Source organism: Spinacia oleracea, chromosome 5 (assembly GCF_020520425.1).
Source record: "Spinacia oleracea cultivar Varoflay chromosome 5, BTI_SOV_V1, whole genome shotgun sequence".
NCBI classification, from domain to species: domain Eukaryota; kingdom Viridiplantae; phylum Streptophyta; class Magnoliopsida; order Caryophyllales; family Amaranthaceae; genus Spinacia; species Spinacia oleracea.
In genome coordinates this window covers 47526608-47538226 of record NC_079491.1, presented here as the reverse complement: position 1 = coordinate 47538226, position 11619 = coordinate 47526608, and the positions used below count along the sequence as shown (strand labels likewise).

The window sequence follows — 11619 nt, the reverse complement described above, 5'->3', positions numbered from 1 at the left end:
TTTTAACCACTTTATATTATTAACCACTGTCCTAAGAGTGGGTAGCATTACCAAAACATTGATACGGAGTAATCCGTCTCTTTTTGTTTTTTACGTTTGACATTTTGCAAGTTTATTAACGATTAATTAACGTGTATTGAGATTCCTCAATTTTTTTTATTTAAACAAAAACTACGTTTATTTATAATATTTTCACTTTTATCAAAATTATGATATTGGGAATATGAGAAAAATTTAATGTCCTAATAGAAAGGTGTGAGAAATTAAATAACCCAATGAATTTAATTGGTTAAAAAATTATTTGTCACAATTTTTTTTTAGCACCCGGTTCACCCTTAGGGCTAATCCGGATTCGAGGCGAGTTCTGGGTGGATAGGTTCCAGTCCCATCCCAATTGTTGTTGCGGGGGATCGAACACGAGTTCTCCCTACCAAGTTCAGCCCCAATCACCACTGATCCAACAGACAATTGGTAAAACAAGTATAAATGTGCTCTTAAAGGGGTGCAACATGAGGACTTCCCAGGAGGTCACCCATCCTAGTACTACTCTCGCCCAAGCACGCTTAACTGCGGAGTTCTGATGGGATCCGGTGCATTAGTGCTGGTATAAAAGCATTTATATGATGATATAGTAGGAATTTTAAAGAACATTTTGAGACACCCGAAAAGGAAAACGTAAAAAACAAAAAGAGACAGAGGGAGTACTTGCCATTTTTAGTAACTTGTTAACTCCATCATCTAATTAAATAATATATCTAATGTACCCTATAACCCACCATCCTATTAAATAATATATCTAATTGGTTCTATTGCTTTAACTAAATCGTTTCGTTGCTTAACTAATATGTTTCATTACTTAACTAATTGAATTTCAAACTTAACTAATTGGTTCAATTGCTTAACTAATTGAATTTTAGGATTAACTAATTGGTTTAATTGATTTTAACTAAATCGTTTCATAGCTTAACTAATTGGTTTCATTGCTTAACTAATTGAATTTCAAACTTAACTAATTGGTTCGATTGCTTAACGAATTGAATTTCAGGCTTAACTAATTGGTTTCTTTGCTTTAACTAAATCGTTTCATTGTTTAACTAATTGGTTTCATTGCTTAACTAATTGGTTACATTATTTGACTAATTGAATTTCATGTTTAACTAATTAGTTCCGTGCTTAACAAATTGGTTTCAATGCTTCACTAATTAGTTTCACTGCATAACTAACTGGTTAAATTGTGTAACTAGTTGGTTTCATTGATTAACTAATTGAATTCCAGACTTAACTAATTGAATTTCATGCTTAACTAATTGCTTTCATTGCTTAACTAATAGGTTACGTTACTTGACTAATTGAATTTCAGGTTTAACTAATTAGTTCCAATGCTTCACTAATTAGTTCCATTGCTTAAAGTGGTTCTGTTGCTTACTAATTGAATTTTATGTTAACAAAAAGAATTTCACGAAATCATGACTAAAACTCAAAAACTCTTAACTAAAATCTAGAAATTTAATCTTTAACTAAAAAGAATTTATTGATTAACTAATTGAATTCCAGACTTAACTAATTGAATTTCATGCTTAACTAATTGCTTCCATTGCTTAACTAATAGGTTACATTACTTGACTAATTGAATTTCAGGTTTAACTAATTAGTTCCAATGCTTCACTAATTAGTTCCATTGCTTAACTAAGTGGTTCTGTTGCTTACTAATTATTTTATGTTAACAAAAAGAATTTCACGAAATCATAACTAAAACTCAAAAACTCATAACTAAAATCTAAAAATTTAATCTTTAACTAAAAAGAATTTATTGATTAACTAATTGAATTCCAGACTTAACTAATTGAATTTCATGCTTAACTAATTGCTTTCATTGCTTAACTAATAGGTTACATTACTTGACTAATTGAATTTCAGGTTTAACTAATTAGTTCCAATGCTTCACTAATTAGTTCCATTGCTTAACTGAGTGGTTTCGTTGCTTACTAATTGAATCGTTCCGCTGCTTTAACTAAATCGTTCCATTGCTTAACTAATTGGTTATGTCGCTTAACTAATTGAATTTTAGGCTTAACTAATTCATTACAGGCTTAACTAATTGAATTTTACATTAAACTAATTGGTTGCATTGTTTTAACTAAATCGTTTCATTATTTTACTAATTGGATTTATTGCTTAACTAATTGGTTCCATTACTTAACTAATAGAATTTCAGGCTTAACTAATTGGTTCAATAACTTAACTAATTGAATTTCAGACTTAACAAATACTTTCTTTTTACCTGTAAACTTATTGGTTCCAGTGCTTAACTAATTAGTTCCAGTGGTTAACTAATTGGTTCAAATGCTTAACTAATTGGTCCAAATACTTAATAATTGATTTCATTGATTAACTAATTGATTGTATTGCTTGACTAATTAGTTTCAATACTTAACTAATTGAATTTCAGGCTTAACAAATACGTTCTTAATATCTGTAAACTTATTAGTTTCAATGCTTAACTAATTAGTTACATTGGTTATATAAGTCGTAATGTCGTTTAACTAATTGATTTCATTGCTTAAAAATTTGTACCTTAACTAAGTCGTAATATTGTTTAACTCTGAATTTCGTTATGTAAAACTAAAACACATAACTAAAAATCAAAAAATACTAACTAAAACCAAGAAAATTGTAACTAAAACCAAAATAATCTTAACTAAAACTCGGAAAATATTAAATAAAACTAAAAATCACAACTAAAACAAAATAATTCTTAACTAAAACAAATTTATTCTTAACTAAAATTATTACTCATAAATTCTCTACTAAAACTCAAAAATTCTTAACTAAAACAAATTTATCCTTAACTAAATATAACAAAGTCATAACTAAAATAAAAATTGACATAAATACAAAAATATAACTAAACAATTTTATTTCTTAACTAAAATGGATTTTTTCTTAACTAAAACAAAATTCAACATAACTAATACGAAATTAACTAAAATTATTACATAAGATCATTAACTAAACCCTAAAAGTAGTCGGAGATGAACAAAGAGGCAGAGAGCAACCCGGGCGGCGATTCTGAACTTTGCCTCTGTCAAGGCATCGAAGAGACATCCCCTAAAAGTCGCAGGAGAACAACAATATCGACCAACAACAATCGTTGCTTCTACAGCTTTGTTCCTGCAGCATGTGGTGGTGAGCGGTGTGCCTGTGCCTGTGCCTGTGTGCATGTGCTTGTGCCTGTGGACGTTATGTTTCCTGCAGTGCTGGAAAACATCAAACAATTTACTCAATGGTTTGAATGACATCTAAACAATAATAACACAAACGTTTTAACTCAATACAGTGCCATCTTGATACCAATCTCAACATCTAGATAACTCAAGACAGTGCCTCTATCTGGAACATGCAGTCTGTGTATGTAATAATGAAACCAAATTGAACTAGACTGCAACACAAAACAACCAACACTTGCAGTGAGCACATAATAATAACTAGCAACTTGTTTCGTAATATGACTTGAATTTCAATCCATTGGACACTCTGTTAAGTTTGCGAAAATGTCAAGCAAAAGGAGTGGAATAAATCCATATACAATTTCTGCAACTAGTTACTAGAAAGGAGAAAATATTTACAACATCCAAAGATCAAATAAGACAACAGAAGAGAGGACAACTACAACATTATGATAATGCAAGTGCTTAAACAATATCATTTTTTCAATCCCGAACAACATAATCTAAGTCTATTATTCAATTGATCCAACTAGAAATTGCAAAATCAAGGAGAAAAGGCAGTAGAAACCTAGAAAACGCAATCGAGATTAAATTCAAGCTCAACAGATCCACAATCAAATTACATAACACACCATCAAGCCTAAAACATCCAGAAACTCCTAATTGCATAAAATTCAGAAGAAAAACAACCAAATTGCAACCAATTCAATCCTAAAAGAATGACCAAAAATATGCTCACAAATCTTAAAATATCCTCAAAATATGCCTCACATCAAGAAGTGGTGGCAGCGGCGGATACAAAATGAGGAGAGAAAGCGAGAGGTACCTAGAGACGGAGACTCCGTCGTCGACAACGAGGCTCTTCCCCGTCCTTCGGCTCACCGATTTGAATAGCAAGTGAAATCGATATTGAAAGATCAAAAAAAATTCGCCGCAGCTGCGCCATTCATCGGAACCGGCCAGTTCTCCGACACGTTAAATGACGGTGTCTCATCCATTAAGCGGCCTCCGTTGTAGCCTCAACCGCCACCTCCTCCGCTGTGGTGTAACGTCAGATAACATCAAATCAATAAAAATTCCCGATCGAATATTCAAATCACATGATCTTAAAAATCAAAAACCTAACTAAATGAAGAAGAATAACGGATAGAGATGGAGAAATACCTCAAGAGGCAGCGGCGATTTCCGAATCTCGATAAGCAGCGGCGACGAGATGAAAAATCAGAATGGCCGCGGTGGATCTTGCGGTGGCCGGTCAGCAATGAGAGAGATCGCCAACGTTTTCTGGGGAAGAGCGATCCCTGTTGAGGAGGAAGAAAGATCGCCATGAAATTAGGGTTTGAATCTTTGAGAGAGGTTGAGGAGAGAGAAAAAACTACAGAGACGTGAGGAGAGAGAAATGGAAATGAAAAATAAATGAGAAAATAGTATATATATTTTCGAATTATTTAGAAAGCAAGGCTGACGTCAGCATCCACGTTTTAAAAGGTGGTCTCTTAGGTGACAGCAAGGCGGTCTTTCTGGTAAGACCGTCTTTTCTAAAAGTTTGTAATTCAATAATGGGGAAACTAATCAAAGGTGACTATTCCTGAAAATAATTAATCAACGATGAGCTTTTCCTGCCTCGTTGTCCCTCGAGACAATGCCACGTGCAGTATCCCCACAGGCGGCAGGCCACAAGGTCATGGTCCGTTTATGAGTATTTCAAAAACGTTCTGTTTTTATTTTTAGCAGCAATACACTCAATTCAGAAATTTGTGCTAACAAAAAAATGTTTTAGAAAACAGAGGGACTATTAAGTTTGTAACTTGATTCAACATATATTGATAGAATGTCTAACTTATATTATTTTTTATACAATTAGAATTTAGAATAGTACTCCCTCCGTATTTATTTAAGGGATATATTTGCCTTTTCCGGCCGTATTTATTTAAGATATACACTTGCTATTTTTAGTAACTTATTCACCCCACAATCTAATTAAATAATACATCTAATTTACCTTATCACCCACCATCCTATTAAACAAATGATTTCTGAAACCCACCCCACATCCCATCCCAAAATGACATGGTCCCCACTTATTTACTTATTAAAATATCTACCCAACTCCGCTTCCTTTATTATTTTACTAGATATGTTGCCCGTGCGATGCACGGTTTCTATTAAATTGTTACGTTAAAATAAAACTCTACATATATCAACTGCTATATTTTATATATTAGATTAAATTGATTTTTTTTAAATTTTGGATTGAATTTCATTTTAGATTTAATTTTTAATTATTATAGTGTTTGAGTTTGGATGAAATTGTATATAAGAAATATTAATAATTTATTTAATAAAAATATTTACGTGGCACCTAATTATTTATCTACGTGACTTTCGACTTTTTAATTCAAAAATAATTTTGAAGTCTTATTTTTCATTGGCTGAAACCATTAGATTTCCTACGTGGCGCTATAATATTGGATTAATGTTTGATTTTGGATTGAATTTTATTTTAGATTAGTGTTTGATTTTGGATACATTTTATTTTGATTTATTAGAGCGTTTGATTTTGGATGGAATTGTATATATTAGTAATTAATTAATTAATTAATTTAAATATCTACGTGGCACCTAATTAATTATCTACGTGGAACTCGATTTTTTTAATTCAAAAATAAATTAGAAATCTTATTTTTCATTGATTAGTAATCCCAGGTGGCGCTCTAATAGACTAATAGTTCAGCAAATATGTCTCCTTTATATATGTATATTAGATTTAATTCAATTCTTCTTCTTAATACCCGTGCCCGGTCAAGTATATCTCTTAAATAAATACGGGGGAATAAAATAGTTTATATTTTAAATTTTAAATTTTAAATTTTATTTTGTAGGTCATGGTCAGTGGACTCGGCTTACCTATTTGGATCAGAAAGCGGAGCCAAAACCATAGGTGATGGAGAAGTAAGCATAAGATACACAAAATCCATCCCCTCCTACACGGCACCCATTGACGTTTACAGAACGGCGAGGTTCATGACACCAGACAGCTTTAACAACCTCAAATTCAACTTAACATGGTTATTCCCAATTGATACTAGGTTTGCTTACATGGTCAGGCTGCATTTCTGTCAATTTCTGTCTAACATGGACAAAGTCAACCAAATTGTGTTCAACCTATATCTCAATAATATAACCGCATTTTCCGGCGTTGATGTTGTTGCGTTGACTAATAGTATTGGAGTTCCTTATATTATGGATTTCGTGGTCATTATTCCCACTACTGAAGATCCTTTTCAGGATTTGTGGGTTGCTTTGCATCCGGATACTACAGATAAACCCCAATATTATAATGCTTTTTTAAATGGCTTGGAGATTTTTAAGATCAATAATACTGATGCTACTCTAGCTATTTAATTTTATTCTGTATTTTAATTCTCGATCTTCTTTAATTGTTACAAGTTTAACCATGAATTTGTTTAATAAACAACTTTTATGTATTTCCTTTGTTCTATAAAGATGTTCCATTTTAGTACAATTTAAGTTGGAGTTATATACAATGTGTTAGACAATAATATGTAAATATTGTTGTTGCCATAATTAGCATTGTAAATATAGTATTGTGAAAACCCTAGCTCACCTTGTATACTATATATATGTTAATAATATACGCTTAGCCTCCTGAGGGAGATTTCATCAAATTACATGGTATCAGGCCTAACCCTAGGCTTCGTACACTTCCGGTGCTTCTCTTTTCTTCCTCCTCTTTCTTCTTCTTCTTCTCTCTAATGGCCGGTGAAGATGACGTGGTGTCCCCTCCCCACACCACGATGGTTCATGCGTATCACCCGGCCCTCAATGCCACAAATGTCAAAGCCTTGATCCCCCTTGTTCTTGATGTAGACAACGTGCAATATACTCCTTGGGCGACCTTGTTTCGTAATACTGCAAAGGTTTACATGGTTTTGGATCATATCGATCCGAACGTCAAGAAACCAAAGGACATGGATGATGATTTGTGGGAACGTTTGGACGCCATTGTGCTGCAATGGTTGTATGGTACTATTTCAAAGGAACTCTTGCTCAAGGTTTTGGATGATAAGGCGTCTGCCCTAGACATTTGGAATCGGCTCAAGAAAATTTTCCGTGACAATAGAGGGACACGAGTGGTCTTGCTGGAAAATCAATTCGGTGCCATTAAAATGTCAAATTATCCATCTCTTGAGGAGTACTGTCAGGCCCTAAAGACAGTTGCTGACCAACTCGCCGCCCTCGACCACCCTGTTTCGGAGGAGCGTCTTGTTCTTCAATTGGTGGGAAAGCTGGATGCGGATTATCGGACTATTGGCACAATTATTCGTCAAACGAATCCCCTTCCTTCATTTGACGAGGCATGCTCTACGTTGGATCTTGATCGTCTCGGCCGCCTTACCGAGAAAGAGGACGACGGTGCGTCAACAGCCCTGCTGGTCTCGGGAAACACCCAACACAACTCCGCCTCTGTGCCACAGCCGCCGTCGACCAATGGTGGGGGCAGTGGTGGTCGTGCTGGTAGTGGAAAAACAGGCGGTGGGAAGAACTACAAAGGGAAGAAACACAACTCTCGTGGTTCTGGTTCAGGGAGTTCGGGTTCGAACTCAGGTGGGCAGGCCCGCGGTTCCCAACAACAACAGACCCAGCAACCTGTGTTTATGAATCCATGGGCTAACTTTTGGGCCCAACAGTTCATGTGTCCCCCTTGCCCATATCCTTCTCAGCCATGGAGAAACAATGCTAACCCCCAATAAGGGGTCTTGGGCCCAGCACCGAAATTGCATCAACAACAGCAGCCCAATGGGGCTTTCTTGGTGAATGGCAGTCCGTTTCAGCCCACTGACCTCCCAGCCTTCTTTAATGCTATGGCGATGCAACCTCCGGACTCGAATTGGTATATGGATACCGGTGCCACATCTCACATAATGAATGGTTCAGGTATTTCTTCTTCTATGGTCAATTGGCGTAATTTAAATTCTCATATTATGGTTGGTGATGGCACTAGAATACCAGTTAGAGGATCCGGGACGACTATCCTACCCAAACCCTTCCCTTCCCTAGCCCTCAAAAATATTCTTTATGCTCCTAATATCATTAAGAATCTTGTTTCCGTGCGTCAATTCACTTCCGATAATTTTGTCTCTGTTGAATTTGACCCTTTTGGTTTTTCTGTGAAGGACCTACGGACGGGGAAAATCTTGACTAGGTGCAATAGTGTTGGCAATCTCTACCCTCTCTCCTCCACCACACCATCTCAACCTTCAGTTTTTGCTGCTCTTTCTTCAGAAGTATGGCACAATCGCTTGGGTCATCCGGGAGATCAAGTCATTAGTTTTCTTAGGAGTCACAATCTAATCAATTGTAATAAGAGGAATAACCTCCCTGTTTGTCATGGATGCCAATTGGACAAACATTGTCGTCTACCTTTTTCAATTTCTGTTACTAAGACTTTTGCTCCCTTTGATATTATTCACACCGATTTATTCACATATCCCCTTAATAGTCATACTGGTTTTCGTTACTATTTACTTTTCCTGGATGATTATTCTCATTATTTGTGGGTTTTTCCTCTAAAGTCTAAATCGGATGTGTTTTCAGTATTTGTGCGATTCCACACTTATGTTAAGAGTCAATTTGGGATTTCCATTAAAGCTTTACAATGTGATAATGGACGTGAATATGATAATGAGCGTTTCACCATATTTTCCCAAACCCAAGGCATGATTTGGAGACATTCGTGTCCTCATACTTCCCCCCAAAACGGCAAGGCCGAGCGAATGATTCGGACTATCAATAACATCACTCGCTCTCTGTTATTCCATGCCTCTCTCCCTCCTTCTTATTGGGTGGAATCCCTGAATATGTCCGCCTTTGGGTTAAATATTCGGCCCACTCGCCTCCTTGATAACCTCACTCGTGTGCATCTTTTGTATAACAAAGCTCCCACTTACGACCACCTGCGTACTTTTGGGTGCCTTTGTTATCCTAATCTCTCGGCCACCGCACCAAATAAATTGAGTCCTCGGTCGACCCCATGCATCTTTCTTGGTTATCCTTCTTCTCACCGTGGTTATCGTTGCCTTGACATTGTTACTAAGAAAATCATTATTTCTAGACACGTGATTTTTGATGAATCCAAATTCCCGAATTCTTCTAATTTCACTCCTAATGTCAACGACTATGATTTTTTGATTACTGAAAATGATCCTTCACCTTCCCCTCCACTTGTTCCTAGCATGTCCAGGCCCAGAACCACGGCCCAATCTATTCCTCATCACAACTCTTCACTGACCCCACCATCATTCTTAGACAATGAGAATGCTCCATCCTCTTTCTCACGTGGGTCCAGCCCACTGTTTGCTTCTTCCCCACGTGAATTTGGGCCACGTACCCAGCCTACCCCACTCAATAATTCTGCGTCTTCTTCCTTTTCTAGTGGACCTGGCCCACAGCGCCACAACCCAACTTCCCCTTCTAATTCTATGTTGCGGTGTGTTGGGCAGAATGGGTCACCACTGGACCGTGGGTCTGTTCAATCAGCCACGGCCCACGGGTGGCCTACCCACTAACCCAACATGGAGTCTTCTGTCCAGGCCCTGTTCTCATACCACACCCAACCTCAAATCCCATTGTCCCTGCACCCAATTTGGCGGCCCAACCTACTCACTCCATGACCACTCGGTCTATGGATGGAATATTTAGACCCAATACGAAGTATGCAAGCCTAGCCTTAATTACTTCTTCCGCGCCTAATATTTCTCCTATCCCGAAAAATCCCTTGTTAGCTCTTAAGGATCCTAACTGGTATAGTGCCATGACTGATGAGTATAATGCCATGATTGACACGCATACGTGGGACTTAGTGCCACGTCCTGCGAATGCCAATGTTATTCGTTGTTTGTGGGTTTTTACACACAAAGAGAGGTCAAATGGGGATTTTGAGCGCCATAAGGCACGGTTGGTGGCAAATGGTAAGGGTCAGGAAATTGGGGTTGATTGTGGTGAGACATTTAGCCCTGTTGTGAAACCAACTACGATACGTACGGTTCTTAGTTTGGCTTTCTCCAAGAAATGGTCAATTCATCAGCTAGATGTGAAAAATGCTTTTCTTCATGGTCACTTACAAGAAACAGTGTATATGCATCAGCCTCCCGGGTTTGTTAATCCCAACAAGCCTAAGCATGTATGTCTACTCCGTCGGTCTATCTATGGGCTCAAACAAGCTCCTCGTGCTTGGTACCAGCGGTTTGCCACTTACATTCTTTCTTTGGGCTTTGTTAATAGCAAGAGTGACACTTCATTGTTCATTTTCCGGCGAGGTACGGAAACTGCTTATCTGTTGTTGTATGTGGATGATATCATTCTTGCTTGCTCTAGTGACACTCTTCGGACTAGGATTATCACTCTCCTCAGTTCCGAGTTCGCTATGAAGGATCTGGGTCCTCTATCATACTTTCTGGGTATCTCTGTTTCTCGTACCAAGGAGAATATGTTTCTATGTCAGCGTAAGTATGCCCAGGAAATTCTGGCCCGGGCAGATATGTCTTCTTGTAAGCCCGCGTCCACACCTGTTGACACTAAGTCCAAGCTAAGTGCCACGAGTGGCAAGCAGATTTCTGATCCGTCATTCTATCTTCAGCTTGCGGGAGCACTCCAGTATCTTACTTTCACTAGACCTGATATATCTTATGCCGTCCAACAGGTATGTTTGTTCATGCACGACCCACGTGAGCCGCACTTTCAGGCACTCAAGCGGGTGCTCCGTTATATCAAGGGTACTCTTGACTATGGCATGCACTTCTCTTCGACTCCTACTACTGGTCTTGTGTCCTATACTGATGCAGATTGGGGTGGTTGCCCGGATACTAGGCGGTCTACGTCTGGGTATTGTGTTTTTCTGGGCGATAATCTGATTTCTTGGTCCTCCAAACGCCAAGCTACCTTGTCTCGTTCTAGTGCCGAGGCAGAGTACCGGGGTGTTGCTAACGTCGTGGCAGAAACGGCGTGGATTCAGAGTTTACTCCTCGAGCTCCATTGTCCGTTAAAACGGACAACAGTGGTTTATTGTGACAATATTAGTGCGGTGTACATGTCTCATAATCCGGTGCATCATCAACGCACCAAACATGTGGAGATGGATATTCATTTTGTTCGGGAAAAGGTGGCTCTTGGTCATATACGAGTTCTTCACGTGCCTTCTTCATTCCAGTATGCCGACATCTTCACTAAAGGTCTTCCGTCACCCTTATTTGTTGATTTTTTTTTCGCTCCAGTCTTAGCGTCCGCCCTCCTCCCGCTCCGACTGAGGGGGTGTGTTAGACAATAATATGTAAATATTGTTGTTGCCATAATTAGCATTGTAAATATAGTA

The 11619-nt window shown here is 37.7% G+C and overlaps 1 protein-coding gene and 1 non-coding gene across 2 annotated transcripts; one reads left to right on the top strand and one right to left on the bottom strand.

Annotated features, from left to right (window-relative positions):
• Positions 1-499: 499 nt before the first annotated feature.
• Positions 500-618, bottom strand: LOC130462124 (5S ribosomal RNA). The gene has a single exon (XR_008922266.1). It is a non-coding gene; the product is annotated as a 5S ribosomal RNA (ribosomal RNA).
• Positions 619-7003: 6385 nt separating this feature from the next.
• On the top strand, positions 7004-8002 carry LOC110790018 (uncharacterized). Its single transcript, XM_021994762.2, has one exon. The coding sequence runs from the start codon at positions 7004-7006 to the stop codon at positions 8000-8002; it is 999 nt and encodes a 332-aa protein (XP_021850454.2).
• Positions 8003-11619: the final 3617 nt, after the last annotated feature.